The sequence below is a fragment of the Rattus rattus genome, chromosome 4, assembly GCF_011064425.1.
Source record: "Rattus rattus isolate New Zealand chromosome 4, Rrattus_CSIRO_v1, whole genome shotgun sequence".
NCBI lineage: Eukaryota > Metazoa > Chordata > Mammalia > Rodentia > Muridae > Rattus > Rattus rattus.
In genome coordinates this window covers 128,251,275-128,271,862 of record NC_046157.1, presented here as the reverse complement: position 1 = coordinate 128,271,862, position 20,588 = coordinate 128,251,275, and the positions used below count along the sequence as shown (strand labels likewise).

The 20,588-nt window shown below is 41.5% G+C and overlaps 1 protein-coding gene across 1 annotated transcript in view; it reads left to right on the top strand.

Annotated features, from left to right (window-relative positions):
• Positions 1-20,588, top strand: part of Dnah7 (dynein axonemal heavy chain 7) — a 275,064-nt gene that overhangs the window by 164,177 nt on the left and 90,299 nt on the right. The window contains exons 42-46 of the mRNA XM_032901100.1: positions 1,458-1,788; positions 2,389-2,735; positions 3,653-3,833; positions 7,324-7,509; positions 10,959-11,122. Coding sequence (XP_032756991.1) covers positions 1,458-1,788; positions 2,389-2,735; positions 3,653-3,833; positions 7,324-7,509; positions 10,959-11,122 — 1,209 coding nt within the window. The remainder of the gene's footprint in view (positions 1-1,457; positions 1,789-2,388; positions 2,736-3,652; positions 3,834-7,323; positions 7,510-10,958; positions 11,123-20,588) is intronic.

Here is a 20,588-nt window from a genome sequence, read left to right as displayed (position 1 = left end):
TTTCCGTCCCCTTTTCTCTGATGTTCCTGAGCCATAGACGCAGGAGCTGTACTGCAGATGTATCTGCCTAGCAGGGATAGCTTCTCTACAACCCACTGTTCTTCGTAACATGTCCAGTTGTGGGCTCAGTTTGCTATACAGAGAAGCTTCTTTGATGAAGACTTTCAAGTGTTCTTGCAAATTAAAAAAATTAAGTTCTCCTTTAATTTCAACTAGAATTCTTACCTTACGTTTGTGGTCATTCCAGTTGCTTAAACCCCAGAGCTCTCAATAGCTAGCTCTAACCAGAAAACCAAGTCATCGTGTCACCTGACCAAAAGTCAGGACTTAAGTTATCAAAGTGTCACCTGGGATGAGTGCGGTTCCCATCTCAGGCTGACGAGCAAAACCTTTGTAGAACTCCAGGCTTTGATGGAGACCGAACTCACACACGATACAGGACTGTGCATAGATCTGGCACCTCTGTTCCTATTTTTGTCAAATATTTTACTTTATCAGAGGGAATTCAACACGTGATAGAGATGTGTCTGACTTTCTTCTCCTTCCCTATCACCAGCCTTTCCAGTGGTTGGTTTTGCTTTTCCTCTCTTGGGTTACTTTGTATATGATAAGTTGTGTTCCTTTGTCTACCTCAAGCTAATATCTTACTCCAGCTACTTTCTTGATTTTTGAAATATATCACTTTTGAATAAATGCAATATTTTAAAATGAATTGTTATAGATAAGGAGATTTTTCTTAGTAGAGAACATACATGGACAAGCATGTAAAAGAATATTAAAATTTAAAAATTTCTAATCAGTTATCATTCCTTTAAAAATCACTTTGCATAAAAAGTGTTGATTTTTCAATATCAATTTCCTTTTGTCTTAATTTTAAAAATTTGTATTTCAAGATGTAATTTAAATATATTTCAAATACAGGTCTCACTGTGTACCGTAGGCTAATGTAGCCCAGGCTGGCTAGCCTCGACTTCCTAACAGCTGGGAAGATGTAATAACTGTTGGATACATTTTCACCTATGGCAATATTCAAAGTGGCATATTTGGGCATCAAGGTCTCTATGAAATAAGTGATTATTACAAGAACTGTAGTACTGTTGGAAGCAGCTTACTCTGGAGACTAACGTTAGAGGGAACCTGCTCACTTTTGGTACAGGAGGCTCTTTGCCTTGTTGCTAGAGTTATTTATTCTCGGGAGCTTTTATTATATACCCAGGGCACTGAAAACACAGAAAGAACTGAAATATACTATTTGGTCATAACTGTGCACAATCCAGCATTGTTTCGTTTTGTTCATGATTTTGTATTTTATTTTTTCACCTAATACTTGTGAAGGACTTTTAGACCATACCTTTAGTTACTTCAAAAGGGGTGAGAGACTCAAGAGCATGCAGGATGACCCTTGATGTGATAAACAGACCCGCGCACATAATGTCATTTCATCTGTTTGCTTCCAGCGAAGTGATGAAAATGAAAAGGAGATACGAGGTGGGTTTGGATAAACTGGACTCGGCTTCGTCTCAGGTGGCCACCATGCAGGGCGAGCTGGAGGCACTCCATCCTCAGTTAAAAGTTGCCAGCAGACAGGTTGATGACATGATGCTAATGATTGAGAAGGAGTCCATTGAGGTTGCCAAAACTGAGAAGATCGTGAAAGCTGACGAGACAATAGCAAACGACCAAGCCATGGCCGCCAAAGCCATTAAAGATGAATGTGATGCCGACTTGGCCGAAGCCCTACCCATCCTGGAGTCTGCACTGGCTGCCCTTGATACCCTGACCGCGCAGGTGAGAGCTGTGCCCGGGGCTGAGGCTTTGCCATGGGGTACCACAGTTTAGTTTCTCTCAAGTTAGCATCCAAATTTTACAAACATTTTTTTTTAATTGGCAAGAGAATTCCTTGGTTTACCTGAAAAAGATATTCGTTTTCAGGACAAAGGTATTTTTGAAAAGGGACAAAGCTGCCAGTTGACACCAATACCACTGCTACTACAACTATGACCATCATCACCACCACAACCACATCAGGAACTGCTGCCGCCACCACCACTGCCACCACTGGCCCCCACAAGCACCCCCACCGCCCCCACTAGTTCCACCTTCTCTTCTCCCCTTTCACCTTTCTCCATCATGGTGGTTCCTACCAGAGCCTTGTGCCACTCCCCCACTATAAGTTCCCACAATTATTCTTTTGTTGTTTTAAGATTCCCTCCCAATTGACTTGTCAACATTCTTGCCATGATTCTGCCATTTCTGCCCAACACAGAAAATTTCTGTATCTTAAGGTACCTTAAAGCCTAGTTTGAAAGATTGAACTTGTTAATATGACTACAGTGGATGCACAAGCAGACATTTATTTCTCTTAATAACAAAACGTTGTTTTTCAAGGATATCACCGTTGTGAAGTCCATGAAGAGTCCCCCTGCTGGCGTCAAGCTTGTCATGGAAGCTATCTGCATATTGAAAGGGATCAAATCTGACAAAATCCCTGACCCAACAGGTTCGGGGAAGAAAATTGAGGATTTCTGGGGCCCTGCTAAGAGACTTCTTGGTGACATAAGATTTCTTCAGTCACTTCATGAGTATGACAAGGACAATATTCCTCCTGCTTATATGAATATCATAAGGAAGAGCTATATCCCCAACCCAGACTTCGTTCCAGAAAAGATTCGGAATGCTTCAACAGCTGCTGAAGGTCTCTGCAAGTGGGTCATTGCCATGGACTCCTATGACAAGTAAGTATGGAGAAGAGACCTGACTGGGGTGTTGGATTTGCCCTCCCACTCATATAGACAAGAGAAAGCTAGGAGCCCATGAAGGAAAAGAGGTTGTCAGAAAATACATCACAATTACTGCTTTTATTTTTCCTAGAGCCCAAACTGTAGCAATTAAAAGTAATATGTGATTTAATGATCATTAAAGTTTCAGGAGTTAGGAATACTCCTTACTAAAAAATTTCTAAAGTCTCCCCAAAACTTTTGTTTATTTACTATGTTGAAAAATTAAATCGAAGAAGTACTAAACTTTTACTAAGTCACTTAAAAATATACAGAATTATGGCATGGTAGTAAAGATTGGCTCTTTTTATATCTTATAAGTGTAAATTTTATTTAAAATAAGGTAGAGGTTGGTGTGCTGCTGGGTGGTAGAGACCTTGCCTCGCATGTACGAGATTCTATTACCAACACCAGGACTTACAAATATTTGGGCTGGAGAGACAGCTCAGTCTGTGAAGTGCTTGTCTTACTGCACGAGGACCCATTTCAACCCACTGAACCACATAAGAGAAGTCAGGCATGGTGGCATTAACTTGAATCTCAGCACCAGTCAGGCAGCGACAGGCGGAGCCTTGGAACTTGCTGGCCAACTACCATAGCCTACTCTACAAGTTCGAGGACAGCCTGAGGGACTCTGTCTCTGAGGGGTGACAGCTCCTTACCTGCTCTCTTACCCCGCCAAGTCCTCACGGTCGTTCTTCACACTTTGTATCAGATTTGATTCTTAGATGAAATGTGGACTCTACAATTAGGTGTAAATTCTGCAGAAAGGGGTGTCTTACGTTCTTGCAAAGAGTATTTAGAAGGCAAATTTACATTACAAAGCTCCATATATGTTCAAAGGAATGTAATTTTCCAACTTGATTATTTTGTAGAGTGGCAAAAATTGTAGCTCCCAAAAAGATAAAGCTGGCTGCAGCTGAAGGGGAGCTGAGGATTGCTATGGATGGCCTTAGAAAGAAGCAGGCTGCCCTGCGTGAGGTTCAGGACAAGCTGGCCAAGCTCCAAGACACCCTTGAGTTGAATAAGCAGAAGAAAGCAGACTTGGAAAACCAGGTAGGTGCTGACAGTTGCAAATGTGAGTTGAGATCATCACCTCGAAAGTAAGAAAGATAGTGTGACCAGCACAAATTCACCAATCCTGTTTCTTCCTGGCCATGTTTAGTGAGTTATGGTTCTAAGGCCAGTCCTACCCAATGCCTGGTTTTACACGGGCCTAGAACTTGGAGTGGTTCTGGCATTTAAAACATGATCACGTGACATTAAACAGCCATAGTTACTACATGGTTAGTACAACACCAGCCTTGGCCCCTTGGTCCACAAAGCATTAGCCATTCACTTTTCAGCCTTAGAAAATGAAAGCTGGGTTATTTCCCTCTCTTCATTTCCTGAGGAGGAATTGGCCAATAGCAGCATTGAGAGAGCACAGCCCTGGCAGAACTGTGATAAGCATTCTCAAAACCATTAGGGAAAATATTCTTAAGGCCAAAAACATTGTCATAATTTATATAGTGATCTCATTCAAATAAAGTAACTGCTTAAGTCTGATTCCATAACAGAAAAACATACCACCATTATAGCAGTCGACGTTTACCAATAGCTTGTTATGTCTAAGATACTTTTTATTTTTGAGGAAAAATTAAAACTTTTACTGTTTGTGATATTCGTGCCTGTGTTTGGTTTGGTCTTTTTATTTACATTGTAATGCTAAATACTGGCCCCCAAGGTCTGATTGCCTCCAGGGGTGAGATAGTGAATATACCCAAGTGACTTACCCAAGTGACACTACGTAACCTGCCCCGATATCTCTGATTGGTGAATAAAGATACCTACAGCTAATAGCCAGGAAGAAGAGAGGCAGGAAGGGTTGTTGGGTTCCAGTGTCTGAGGAGAACTGGAGAAGGTGGAGAGAGGAGGAAGCCACCATGGGGTAGGTGGGTCATGAGAACAGAACCACAAGGGCTGGCCGATTGCAGTTAAGAGCTGCTCAGATGAAACATAGCAAATTATAACTTGGGGTTATGGATGGAAAAATAGACTCTAAGAGCATGCAAAGTAGCTATCTGTCCAGCTTCAGTGCTGACCAAGGCTTAGGGTTGTGTGACTTTCGTCTGGGAACTGAATGGTCAAAGTCGTGGTAGAAACCCCAGACAGATATTAAATAATTTTGACAGCAGGTACACGCATGTGTATGCCTATGCATGCATGCATGCCGCAGCACATGCATGGAAGTCACGAGATAACTTTTGTGCAGTTGTTTCCCTCCTGCTACTTTGGTGTGCAGTCTGGGGATCAAACTCAGTGTCACTTTGTGTAGCAGGCACCTTTATACACAGAGCCACCTTGTCGGTCCTGTTCTTTTTCATGTCTTTAACCATTCTTTGACAAAGTAAAAATGATATTAACATTGCTGTTCTTCAGTGGTTGGAAGACTCCTTCCCCTCCTAACCCTTTCCAGGCACAGACATTAACAGTGGCACTCCTGGCTTGCTGGCCATAGCGTTCTGAGACTACCAATCTTCTCAGGCTATTTTCAGGAACCCAAAACACAGAAAAGTTAAGCCATTTATTCATGGACAACCCAGCTTCTAATCATTGTCTATGGCCTGAACCAGCATCGTACTTCTTTTTCCTCTAAGATCTGCCCTGTAATCTGTGTTTGAACACATGTAGGACACTGCGTCACTCTTTAGGACGTAACTACTGGTCGTAATTACATTTTATTTGAACAATATAACCACTGGGTGAGTATGCAGTTGCTCACTGGAAGCATTCGTCAACTTTGCTATGTAATCGAGATTTCCAGGTTTTTGTTAAAAAAAAAATGTTGGAAAATATAAAATCAACACATGCCTATATTCATAGCAAATTTTTTTTTGAGGAAAAAGAAGTCATGAGAATATTTTCTTCAGGGTTTTCCAGCAGCAGCAGTGTTGTAGTCTGAGGTCCACTTTGTTTCGAGTGATGTTGAAGGAAAATCAGATAAGGAAGTCTGAAAGGGGAAGATCCTTTAGGGTGGTAAAACTGAATAACAAAGACTTACTTTTGGAAACATCAACATTGTCACCCATTACAAACCTTGTGCTTTTTCAAACCTATCTGTAGGTGAACTGATATTTTACATCTTTTAATTTAAAGGCATTTAGTTAAATAATGGTTACTAGTATTGGGAAAGTACATAAGGCAAATTCTTACCCGGTGAAAGACATTTAGGCCATTCCCATTTCCTGACTGCTGTGAACGGAGCAGCAGCGACCATTACTGAGGGAGCAAGCCCGAATACCAGGGCGTCTGCTGTGAAGCTCTCCCAGGCACGACTGCGTGAACACGGCTGGAACACGGCTGGAACACGGCTGGAACAATGGCAATACCAGCGGGCATGCTAACCTGGAAAGGGCTATGAGGTTATGACAAAGAACCACAGGCAGAGGGAGGGAGAATTAGCCTCTCCCAGGGATGGGCCCCTTTATTGGTTGTGTAATGCAGAGGAGACGGCCTAGAAACGATGTGCACACCAACAAGAAAAATGGACTCAACAATGTGTGTTGTGCATACACATATCAAAGACAGACAGACAGACAGACAGATAGAAAGATAAAGATAAATAGAAAGAGATAGGGGACTGTCAACTTGAGAGGATATAGAAGGATCTAAGAGATGAAAACAGGGATAGTGATACAATTCTGCTACTATTAAAGTACTTCTCAAAAAGTAAAATAAATAAGTTGATTTTGTTTAAAAAATAATGATGCTATCACTTAAAAACGAAATTGCAGGGACTCAGTCTAAGTGTCATGTGGAACACTGACCTAAAACAGGTTTGGGTGCCTTTCCCCCCAAGTCTGGACACCTTGATAAATATCTGCCCCTTTCCCTTTTTTATTGAATTGTTTAATTGTGTAAAATAAACTTTGGCCTGATTGTCCAATGCAGAAAGCAGGCTTTTAGCCAGTGATTGATGCTCTCTTTGAAGCTTAATTGCAAGTGTCTGAGAGGGCGATGCCATTTAACAACTTGAAAGATCGTGCTTTGTAAACAAGTGGAAATTGCTAAAACTTTTAACCTTTAAAAGCAACCTTAAACACACTAAGTTAAATGGGGAGACACACTTATAAAATGTTTAGATATAGGGCCAGCTCTGGAACCCAGGCCCTTGGCACGCTTCGCAAATACTCTGCTAACCTGCTGCATCCCGAGTCCTTCCTCGTTTTTGTCATAAATCTGTATTTGCAGGAGAATGTTTGTTTCTAGTTTAATCTCAGTCTGCTGGGTTGAAGGTCGTTTCCGTATTGTTACCTGCACGGTTACCCATTAGATGCTCTGCAGGAATCCTGAGAAGTTTCTTGAAGTAACTTGTTTTTCAAAGCCACAATGTCACCAGCTTTCTGTATCTAAGTGAGCTGCATCATGCTTTCTTTCTCAAAGTGCTTTTTAGACTTTCGGTGTAGTTCGTAATTGAGAAAACTTGCCTCCTGAGTTGGGAAATCTGCAGTTTTCAGCCTGTTTCATTTGTAGATGTTGATAAAAGCTTACCTTTATTTTTGAGGTTGATTTGTGCAGCAAAAAGCTAGAACGAGCGGAGCAGCTGATTGGAGGCCTGGGAGGTGAGAAAACCCGATGGAGCAACTCCGCCCTGGAGCTCGGGCACCTGTACGTCAACCTGACAGGCGACATCCTCATCTCCTCAGGGGTCGTGGCCTACCTGGGGGCCTTTACATCTAACTACAGACAGGTGAGGGATGCCTCCCCCCCCCCATTATCACAACATTAACCTCAGGCCTGTTTGTTCCTTGTACTCAAAAATTTTTAGACATCCTGAAAATTGCTTGGTAGCCAAAAGATGCTGTGTGAAATATTGTTTTAAAATCTAATTCTAAACTGACTGACTTTAGATGAATTTTTAGTTCCTAACTAACTGTAAAGGAATCAGTGTGTGTGTGTGTGTGTGTGTGTGTGTGTGTGTGTGTGTGTGTTCAACTACTCTGCATAGATCTTAGTAAGTCATTCTAAAGCCACAGCAGAGGCTGAAACTTTAGCGGGTAGAGACAAGATGACCTTCACTGACCTTGTCCACTGAGCCTCACGGAGGACTTTTCCGTAAGCAGAACTGAGCCCCCTACTTCCATTACCATTTCTTTGACTGTTGAATTTTTTAAAACAAACTTTTAAAATCCTCATACAGATGGGGCTTCTACTTTTCACCCTGGGGGCTCTGTTTACCTTGTTAAGGTCACAGACGTGCAATGACCTTCCGATTTCCAGCTCTGCCTGTTCGTTTGTGCACTGTCCAGGGGAGCACTGACATCACATATCTAGCTCAGGTGGTTAACTTTTAACTTATCTGGTTAGTGATGGGTTAGCTCCCTTGACAGCTTTAGACAAGGAAACTTAGAAAGCCTGAGACAATTCTGCAGGCAGACCATCAAGCTAGTCAGAGAAAGAGCCAGAGCAAGAGCCATGGTCACTTGACTCTGTCCTCTCACATGGACTTAGAACAACGGAAAGACTAGCAGGCCCTCACTCCCATCTCTGTCAGATAAAGCACACTCCTGGGCCACACCACGCTACACCACACCACACCACACCACATCACACCACACCACACCACACCACACCACACCACACCACACACCACACCACACCACACCACACCACACACCACACCACACCACATCACACCACATCACACCACACCACACCACATCACACCACATAACACAACACACCACAACACACCACACCACACCAAACCACACCAAACCACACCAAACCACACCACAACACCACATCACACCACACCACACCACATCACACCACACCACACCACACACCACATCACACCACACCACACCACACCACACATCACACCACACCACACCACACCACACCACATCACACCACACCACACCACATCACACCACATCACACCACACCATGCCACATCACACCACACCACACCACACCATGCCACACCACACCATGCCACACCACATCATCCCACACCACACCACACCACATCACACCACACCACACCACACCACACCAAACCACACCTGATACTTTTATATGTTACTAAAAAAGGCCTCAAATATATCTTTAAAAAAGCACCAGGAAATGCTTGGAGGAGAATGGGAACATGGGGGGACAGACAAAAATTTCAGTATAGGGTACTGCTGAATTGTCGGCAATTTCAACACCACAAAAGATAGTAATATAACTTATAGAATAAAATATGAAAAGGTGGATTTGTCACATTAACAAGTGAGTACTTGACAAAGACCAGAGACATTTTCCTAATCACCAGCTGTCTTCCCACAAAGGGCTGACATGGTAACTGCAAATGGACAGGGTTGAGGAGCAAAATTATCTCAGAACTGCTGTCTTCAGTGTTCTCAATTATGGGTAAACCATCCATGTTTTCCTCTAAGCCCTGAGCCCAGTGATTTCCCTTTTAGGCTCGAACACTCCTGCAGGACAAGGAACAACTTTCAGAGGCCCTCAAATTACTCAAGTTTCCAAGGGAAACCTCTTTTTATGTCCATATCAATTACTCAGACGTGGTCTCCAGGAAGTGCATGAAATCTAGCTCATGCCATCCCACTTACTGTATTATAAACCGTTGCTCCAACTGCAGCACCTCCTCCCAGTGAAAATCTTGACATACACCCACAGCTATAAGAGATCTCTGCTTCTCACTCATCCAAGTATCTTTGTGTAATGGTCTAAGATCCAAAGGACCAATAATTACACTTAATTATAGTCTTAGAATTATGAAATAGAAGCCTGGATTTAATGAAGTGATTAAAAATCAGCATCGTTGATAGATGAATAATTTGAAACTATGTACTACTGATGGGGTGCAAAAAGGAAAACAGTGTCGGCTGTAATTTTAACCACTAATAGAGACATTGGACATTCTAAGTAATATTAACAACTTCTAAGGTCATGAAGTCACCACTCACCCAAATCTGCCATGGCCTTTAGGCATAAAACTAGAGTATTGGCACAGCCTACTCAGCAGGAACCTGAGGGAGAAGAAATGACAACCAAACTCTTCCCATCACCACCTACACACACACACACACACACACACACACACACACACACACAGGACATCCTCATTAGCCCAAAACAGGTCCAAGCATCATGTATATTCATTTTCCCACTTTGCTCATGGACACCCTCTTTTTGCCTGTTTCTATTTCCCTCACATCATGTCTTTGACTAGTTCTGAAGCATTTGGTCTGTGACTTCAACGTTAGTGTGAACTTTAGTACTGAGCACTCTCCTGGTTTTTGGCCACCATAACAGAGCATGCCTCTGGTAGATGGGGCACAATTCAGAGTGTGCCCTGACCCTTGTTACAACTCAATATACTTCAGGTAATCCTTCCTATAGAGCACATGGGAGCCAGAAATAGATGTTTTCTGTGTCCTCTACCTATTCCACAGGTTTAGTTTTGTATTATAAATAAATAGTATTGTTTTCTGTATAATTTAAATATACATGCATGGAGAATATGATGGCTTTAACTGTCAACTTGACACAATCTATAGTCACTCAAAGGGTGTCTTAATTAGGGGTTGTCTACATCAGGGTGACCCATGAGGATGCCTGTGAGGGATTCTCTTAACTGGATTAGTGCAGGTGGGATGATCCACCGAGGATGTGGGGAGCACCACGTCCTACCGTATAGGTTCTGCAGGACTGTGAGGTGAGCAGTAGAGGCAGACATCCATCCTCCCTCTGCCCTCACCTGGGACTGTGACCAACTGCCCTAGGTTCCTTCCACCTTGAATTTAATTGGGAGCAAAATTTATCCAGTTTACCCCTAACTTAATTTTTGTTTGGTGATTTTTATCATAGCAACAGAAGTGAAATGAAGCCAGAGAATGTCAACTACTTTGTAAGTTTAAACTTTAGAATAATACACAGTAATTTTTCTTTCCAGATATAAAGTTCCAATGTTGTCATGTGGTCAATCTGGGCTTTATCTTATTGCTTATTAGAGTACATAGCTCACTTTCTTCATTATAATTTTATTTGAAAAGGGTTTGGTACACAAGTCATGTCGGAGCTGAAGCTTCAACAGCAGTTGGTTTTCTCAGTAAATAGAGTTTAGTATTCCTTTGGCAACTGTCCAACAACTCATGTTTATATTTTTCTGTGAATATTTTGAAGCACCAAACCAAGGAATGGTCACAGTCGTGTAAAGAAAGAGACATCCCCTGCTCAGATGACTACTCTCTTATGGGTACGCTGGGAGAAGCTGTGACGATTCGAGCTTGGAATATAGCTGGATTACCCTCCGACTTGTTCTCCATTGATAATGGGATCATTATAATGTAAGGAAAAGTCTTTTCTCACAAATGAGATTTGATATCTAATTAGTAGATACATTTATCTGCAAACATTTTTTAAAAAATGGCTTTAGCTAGTAAACATTTACAGTATTGAAATGTTTGCTAATTATCTGTATTAAGCATGAATAATTTTTTGTTAATATTGTAATAGTCAATTGTCAGAAGCTATGGTCAACAGATAGAAAAAGTTCAAGTGCCCAAGTTGTCATAGGTTTTTTTCAGATTATAAGGTAAGTGAGTCTTTTTATTTCCATAAAACAGAAATCCTGTTATAAAATGTTAATAGATAAACAGTGGTGAGTCTTTGGTGGTAATTACCCTCATTGTTCAAAAATCTGTCCTTGTCCCTGTTTTGAGACAAGTTTGACTATGGCTCATTCTGTGAGTTGACCAGTAACCACCCAACCCCGAATCTCCTGGTTGATGAAAAGGCAGAGAAGCAGCCAAGAGGACCCCAGGTCTCTACCCCCTCTTCTCCAGATCACAGGTCAACCTGTCTAAATGTGAGAACAAGTATCTTTTTTTTCCAAGTTCACAGTCTTGTTTCTGACCTGGCCAAAGTGTTTTAGAGTTTAGGAGTATTAGGAACAGCGTGGTGTTTCTTAGCATTAGTAAGAAATACTCAGTTCTGCCGTAATTTCCACCTGAAATCACATTAGTGCAAGTAAAAATGGAGTCTGGAAATAAAGACTTTAGACAGAAATAACCGATAGGTATGGTGAGTGTGCGATACTTATGAAAATAGCAATGTAAAGTAAAACTTTGGTATTCCCTCCATCGCTGTTCATCTGGTTATCCTGTTCGAAATGCCCTGTGGCTATTGCATCCCTCTCTTCAAACACTTCTCTCTTAGACACTTGTGTTTCTAGTTGATTGCTTCCTGAAGAAGGATAGCCATGTCTTCTTTCTTTTATTTTGTAATTTATGTCCTTTGTTCTACCTACCAAAAGGTGTCTATAACCATTATATCCACCAGAGACCAGACTATATCTTATTCCTTACCCACTTGGGTCATGTTATACTTCAATTTATATTTCATAATCAACTGTTGGTTAATATATTTTACTTTTAAGATTCTAATGACTGTTATTCAAGACAACACACATCCATGTTTCCAACACCCTCCTCTCTTCCTCCCCACCCTTTTCCTGGAGCAATAGAGGTTTATCAATACCTGATACCCCTATATCTTTATTATTAATTTATAGAATAAAAAAATGAAAGAATCTTATGGTAACAACCTCACTGAGAAGAAAGCTCTGACATCAATCATTATTGTATTTTTTGGTCCATGTATTTGGCAGCTTTCCAGGGAGACATTTCAGGACAAAGATTTAAAGGCATCATTTGAAATCATTGTCAAGCATCTTGTTGAGATGCATAATACCTCCACTGTTCCCCAAGGATGCTTGCTTGGTAACGATAATCCCTTATACTGAGCACTTACTAGGAACCTAATCTCACACGTTAAGTACTTAATACATATTACTTTAGTCAAGTGTCAGTAAAGTGTTTCACAAGGGACTACCAAAGAAAGAGAGATGCTTGAGGAAGGGGCAGAGAGGTCAGCCTCAGTGGACTGCACCCCAAACAGCCTTGCAGAAGCATTTTCATTAATTGTCACACAAAAGGTATTTTCAGCAAGTCATGTTTTAAATACCAGAGTCTTTTATCTGATGTAGGTGTTGTCTGAAGGAACACATTATCCAAGCGTTTCTCAACCATTACAGGCCTGCCTGGTTCACCAGGAATGTTTTGTGACTGAAGGCATTTATAGGATCTGAATCTCTACAGGAAAGCCAACTCCATAAATCTCAAATAACAGTCACTGATTATTGACAAAAGATCACTTCAAAGCCTAGGCGTGCCATCACTCCAGAGTTTACACTAGGTACAATGGCTCTCCTAAATACCCCATCACAGTGGAGTAAGGTGTGATTATTCAGGAAAACAGTAAGAATCTACAGAGTTTGGACAAGTTAGAATATAATTAAAATTTGGGGCTATTAATACCTAAAAGTCCTTGGCTTTTAGGAATCAATGATAGTGGTGAACATAATTGGATTATATCTAGACATAGCTAATTCAGTTTTTAAGAGGCAGGCTTTGATTTTCTGTAGGAGACATAGACTCCTAAGACCCTGGCCCAGGCCCAAACTGGACTAGTTCTGCCAAGTTATGCTCCCTTTTAGACAAGGAATGAGGTAAGCCCAAGAGTAGCTTAGCCCTCAACAGTTAAATATTCTAATTCTGTGTCCTTCTGTGCCAACTACTGTGACCAACAGACATTAGAAATCTGCATTTTTCAAAAACCCCAAAGGGCATTAACTAAGAATTTCTTTACACATCAACTAAAGAGAAAATTGTCAAAATCAGAAACAGCAACTGCCAACAAATTCGGTTTCCATTTGCTAACAGTTGATTTTAAACATTTATAAGTTCAAGAATGTTGGAGGGTCAGTGGGATAGCTTAGCAGGTACTGGCTCCTGTGGCTGAGGATGCCAACCTGAATTTGATCCCAAGGACCTACAAGGTTGAATGATTGTCCTCTGACCTTCACAACGACATGTGCAAATGACTAAATAAATAAGCCAACATTTAAAGTAGTAACAAAAGGATATTTGATGGAGGAAGTAAGAAGGAAGACTGAAAAAAAGTACAATCCATTTTTATTTTTGTCAAAAATAAAGTAAAATAACGGTGGCCATGTAAGCAAGTAAATAGAATGCTTGTTCACTTTTGTTTCAATGTTTTCATTCCAAAAGTGAAATTATTTCCACTAAAGTATGCTGTATAACATCTTCCACAAAAAATGCTTCCACAGGTTATTTCCATCCACCTGCTTTCTATTCATCTAATATTTTGTGGAAGCCCCCTCTCCCACCAAAAAAAAAGCTAAATTTATGTTCTTCTAATCTCCAATGAATAAATTGTTATGTGAAGAAGATTATTTGATAGGACAAAAATTGAATACAGCTGTTAACTGGGTATAGAACACTATGCATTTATTCGTAATTGCATAGGCTCATTCATATGCTCACACAAAAAAGGGGAGACAGAGTTATCCCAGCACAGTTTTTCTAAAATGTTACCACTTCCCCGTCAATCTCACTGCTGTATTTTTATTGAAAAACGTACTGTCCCTATACATGTGAGTCTGCTACTGGATTCTTCATTCTATACATTGAGCTATCTGCCTGTCATGATACAAGTATTGTATCATCTTGCTTTTGGAAACTTTGCGTAGTCTTGAGTTAGGCAATATGTCTTTATGACTTTTATTTCCTCAGATGAAGTGATGAGAGCCTTACCCAAGCTATGTGAACACACAACTTGGGCTGGGCCCAGAGCATTTCCCAGTCCAAAGGGATGCAAACACACTGAGCACCACAAGTGGGTTTGGCTGTTACACTGATTTCATTGGGTAAAAGAAAATCTCCTTCAGTCTGTATGCTGTCCAGTTTTACGTAGACTTGACATAAGCTAGAGTCACCAGAGAGAAAGGAACCTCGATTGAGAACGGGCCTCCATAAAATCTAGCTATAAGCATTTTCTTAATTAAGTGATGTGGGAGGGCCCAACCCATTGTGGGCTGATTGGGTTCCTGCCCTTACTTCCTCAGTGTTGGGCTATTACCTGAAATTTTAAGTGAAATAAACCCTTTGTTTCTCAAGTTACTTTTGGGGTGATCTTTCATCACAGGAATAGAAACCTTAATCGAGACAGAAATTGTTACCAGGATAATAAATTATTGCTGTAACACGCCTGATCACGTGTTTTTAGGGGAAGATTGCGGAAACTTTGGGCTAGAAAAGCCATTGAATTATGAAAGGTTGGTGAGCCACTCTGTGAGACTTCCTTTGCCAGTGCAATTAATCTGAATCCCTTTACTTTAGCCTCAGGTAGACTCTTCAGACTAGGGCAAAAAGCAGCCATAGTCTTCATCAAAATATCACGAAGAACGATTCTTGGGAACATACTGAAATTCTTCTCTGAAACCCCTTGAGCCAGTTCACTTCACACTCAGCACCAGTGTCTTCCTTATTCCTACTAGGATGGCTCATTAAGCCCCACTTAAGCATTCCCCCTGCTTTTATAGTCCAAAGTTCCAAAATGCACATTCCGCCAAACAAAAGCATGGTCAGGCCCGTCACGCCAATACCCCAGTTCACGGTACCAATTTCTGTTTTAGTTAAGGTTTTATTGCCATGAGGAGACACTGTGACCAAGGGAACTTTTAATTGGGGCTGGCTTACAGTTTCAGAGCTTCAGTCCATTATCATCAGGGCAGGAATCATGGCAGTGTCCAGCCAGACATGGTGCGGGAGGTGCTACATCTTTATCCAGAGACAACCAGGAGAGACTGTCTTCTGCAGGCAGCCAGGAGGGGGTCTCTTTAGTCCTGTGCAGAGTTTAAGCATAGGACCTCAAAGCCCATTCCCATAGTGACTCACTTCCTCCAAAAAGGCCACATCTCATGTGCCACTTCCCATGAGCCAAGCATATTAAAACCACCACAGACAGTCTTTATTAATGTTTATAAATGGTTATAAGGGCTGCTGGACTAATTCCAGCAACTCAGCCTGATAGTAGGAGTCTTGGGGCTTTCCCTAGCACTCAGTCTTGCAGAAATGGGCCTGGTTCTGTGTTCTCAGTCTGAGGTCTGGACTTAAATCCTCTTCTTTAACCCTCTGAGGAAGCATCTCTCCACATACCTGGCCTCTTGGAATTTCAAAAGGAGGCCAATACTACCTTTGATCCATTACAGGAAAAACAAGAGTCTTTGGTCTCTTGCCTGGTTTTCTTTGTTTTTGTGCTGGTGTAACTGTTAAATTTAGCATGTCATGGGAGACTGCTGGATTGAGTCCATTGTATGTTAATCTGTTCTAAACTCACTGGTGGGTATATGCATGTTCCTCGATACCTGCCTGAATGTTTTGGATTCACAAATGAAAGACAAACATAGGTAGCTTTATTTTTAATATGTCCTAAGCTCATTGGCTGGGCCACTCCCAAAACATCCTCATTATTGTATGCCTCTGCTCTAATATTCCTGAATTATTACTTATGAAATTCTATATTTCATCTCTGCTACCCCAGATCCAAAGCTGGCGGGGGGGTGGCCCCTGAGGCCACTCTTCCCCAGTTCTTATATGGCTGTATGCCTTTTCTCTTATGGCCCTCAAGCTTGATGTCTCTGTTTCCCCATCATGGCTATTCTAAAAATCTCTTTCTCTCTTGCCCAGGAAATCTAAGGTCCCACCTCTGTCTCCCTACCCAACCATTGGCTGCTGGCAACTTTATTTACCAACTAGAGCCAATTGGGGGCAGGGACCCTCAATGTCTTACAGGCAGACATGCAGGTTCCTGTGTGATTTTGGGTTTTGGGGGCTGAATTAACAAAAATAACATTAGAATCAATCCACAACACTGGAGGGTATCAGTAACTGTCTTAGTTAGAGTTTTACTGCTGTGAAGAGACACCATGACATATCTATTATAAGGACATATCTTATAAGGCATATCTTATTAGGACAACATTTAATTGGGGCTGCCTTACAGGTTCAGAGGTTCAGTCCATTATCATTAAGGTAGGAACATGGCAGCATCCAGGCAGACATGATGCAGGAAGAACTGAGAGTTCTATCTACATCTTCATCTGAAGGCTGCTAGGAGAAGACTGACTTCCAAGCAGCTAGGATGAGGGTCTTAAGCCCACACCCACAGTGACACACCCACTCCAACAAGGCCACACCACTCCCTGGGCCAAGCATATACAAACCATCACAGAAACCATTCTTCTTGTCTACTTTACTGGATTATTTTCTTTACCATTCTTCCTCACCCCAATCCCTTCCAACTCACCAAAACTAGGTAAGCACAAAAGAAGGTTAGAGGGGAAAAGGGACATAGGTCTCTTTAGGCTACTTCCTAGGGATTAGGAATGTTGAGTTCCTGGTGGCAAGTTCAATTTTTGTTGTCATGATATCTCCAACCAGAAATCCATCAGACAACAAAAGCAATCAGCAAACAGCAACAGCGAACCAACAAGAGCTGCAGCAACAGCAGCAGGGGGAGCAGCAGGGGAGCAGCAGGCACCTCTCAGGCCTCTGGCATTTATAAACCCTCTCAGGAGTCCCAGAATTCCAAACATAAGCTATCTTCAGTTGGCAGAAAATCATACCTTTGCCAGAGCACGAAACACATCATAGTCAGCTGCTGTGGACAATCTGAAATAGCCCTATATCCCATATCTGGGATCAAAACAAACAATATTCACATAACATTTCTGTGTTTTTAAAAGAAACCAAAATTCTCACTACAGGTATCACTCGGAACCATTGTCTTGCTCTGCCCCTAGACCATATATTCTTATGGAATCTAACAGTCTCTTCTCATGCCCTTCCTCTTGTAGTTATAGAGATGGCTGACTGTAAGTCTAGTGAGAATACTGAAGAACCTCTGTGTATCCCTGCTGTTCTACTTAATTGAGTCTCTTGTTTGGAAATGCAACTAGATTTTAAGCACATGTAAAGCATTTTAAAAAATAGAATAGATAATTCCTTTCCCCTATTTCCCCTCCCTCTCCTTCTCTGAGAGAGTGGGCCCTACCCCTGAGTATCTCCCCTCATCAGGTCTCTGAAGAGTTAGGCTCATCCTCTCCCACTGAGGCCAGACAGGGCAGCCCTGTTAGGAAACAGATTCCACAGATAGACAACAGCTTTAAGGATAGCCCCTGCTCCAGTTGTTAGAAGACCCACATGGAGACTGAGCTACCCATCTGGTACATATGTGCCAGGGGCCTCAGTCCAAGGGTTTAGTCTCTGACAGCACCCAGGGGCCTGGTTAGTTGACACTGTTGGTCTTCCTGTGGAGTTCCTGTCCCCTTCAGGGCATTCAATCCTTCCCCCAGCTCTTCCATAAGTGTCCCCAACCTCTATCCAATGTTTGTTTTGCTGTGGGTATCTGCATCTGTTTCAGTTAGCTGCAGAATGGAACCTCTCAGAGGACAGTTATGCTAGGTTCCTGTCTGCAGGCATAACAGAATATCATTAATAATAGTGTCAGGGTTGGTGCTTGCCTAATGGATGGGTCTCAAGTTGGGTCAGTTATGAGTTGGCCATTCCCTCAGTCTCTGCTCCATTTTTGTCCCTGTATTTCTTTTAGAAATATGTCCTCATCTTTGGGGTTGAAAGTTTTGTGGGTGGGTTGGTGTCCTTGTCCCTCCAAGTGGAGGGTGGGGTCCTGATGGCTTCCTCAGGTTCCATATCCACAGTGCTATGCATTATGGGCATTGACTCCTGGAAGCCTCCCCCAGCCCAGGTCTCTGGCGCTTCCTAGAGAACCCCCGCCCCTGGCAGCTACATGCAGATCCATTTATGCTCCTGTCCCTCTGGTCCCCTCTCCTGTCTCTCCCCACACCCGATCCAGAACCCCACCCCCATTCTCATCTCCACCGCCTCTCCTCAGTTTCCTCCCTCAATCTGCACCACCCTGCCCCCATGAATATTTTGTTCCCCCTTCTAAGTGAGATTTAAACATCCCTGCTTGGCCTTCCTTTTTATTTAGTTCCTTTGGGTCTGTGACATGTATCGTGAGCATCATGTATGTACTTTATAGATAATACCACTTATCAGTGAGTTACATACTGTGCATGTCCTTTTAGCTCTGGATTACCTCACTCAGGGTATTTGCCTGTAAATATTCAAGATACCCTTGTTTTTCTAGTAGCTGGATAGTATTCGATTGTGTAAATGGACCACATTTTCTGTATCCAATCTGGGTTGTTTCCATTGCTGGCTATTATGAATAAAGCTGCTATGAATATAGTGGAGAATGTGTTCTTGTGGTATGTTGGAAAATCTTTTTGGTATCTGCCCAGGAGCAGTATAGCTGGATCTATTTCCAATTTTCTGAGAAACGACCAAATCGATTTCCAGAGTAGATATAGAAGTTTGCATTCCCACCAGCAATGGAGGAGTGTTCCCATTTTTCTATGTCCTAGCCAGCATGTGCAGTCATTTGAGTGTTTTGTTTTGTTTTTATTTTTATCTTAGTCATTTTGCTTGGTGTAAGGTAGAATCTTAGGGTCATTTTAATTTGCATTTCCCTGATGACTAAGGACATTGAACATTTCTTTAAGTGCTTGTTGGCCATTCAAGATTCCTCTTTTAAGAATTCTCTACTTAGCTCTGCACCCATTTTTTAAATTGGGTTATTTGGTTTCTTGTAGTCTAATTTCTTGAGTTCTTTTACATATTTTGGATATTAGCCCTCTGTCAAATATAGTGTTAGTGAAGATCTTTTCCTAATCTATAGGGTGCTGTTTTGTCCTATTGACAATGTCCTTTGCCTTACAGAAGTTTTTCCGTTTCATGAGGTCCCATTTATCAGTTGTTGATCTTAGACCTTGAGCCACTGTTCTGTTCAGGAAATTGTCTTCTGTGCCAGTAAGTTCAAGGCATTTCCTCCACTTTTTCCTTCTAGATTTAGTGTATCCAGTATCTTGAGGTCTTTGGTTGACTTGAACTTGAGTTTTTTGCAGTGTGATAAATAGGGATCTATATGCATTCTTCTACATGCAGACATCCAATTAGACCATCAACATTTGTTGAAGATGCTTTTCCCCCCATTATATGATTTTGGCTTCTTTATCAAAAATCAAGTGTCCAAAGGTGTGGGGGGGGCGTATTTCTGGGTCTTTTATTCAATTCCATCGATCAACCTGTCTGTTTCTATACCAATCCCATGCAGTTTTTATCACTCTTGCTGTGTAGGACAGCTTCAGATCAGAGATGGTAATTCTTCTAGTTTTTTTATTGTTCTATGTGGTTTAGGTATCAGGGTGACTGTGACCTCATAAAATGAATTTAGCAGTACCCTTCTGTTTCTAGGTTGAGTACTAGTTTGAGGAGTATTGGCATTAGCTCTTCTTTGAATATCTGGTACAATTCTGTGTAAAAACCTAGGGCCCTAGACATTTTTTTGTTTGGGAGACTGTTAATGACTGCTTCTCTTTTCCTATGGGTTAAAGGACTGTTTAGATAGTTTATCCTATCATGATTTAACTTTGGTAAATAGTATCTATCTAGGAAATCACCCATTTCCTTTAGAGTACTCAATTTTGTGGTATACAGGCTTTTGAAGTAAGACCTAATGATTTTTTTATTTCCTTAGTTTCTATTGTTATGTTTCCCTTTTTATTTCTGATTTTCTAAGTTTGGCCACTGTCTCTCTGCCTTTTAGTTAATATGGCTAAGGACTTCTCTATCTTCTTGATTTTCTCAAAGAACCAGGTTTTATTGATTCCTTGTATTATTCTCTTTGTTTCTAATTGATTGAATTCAGCCTTAAGTTTGAGTATTTCCTGCCATCCTGTGTGTGTTTGGTTCTTTTTGTTCTAGGGTTTTCAGGTGTGCTGTTAAGTTGCTAATATGAGATTGCTCC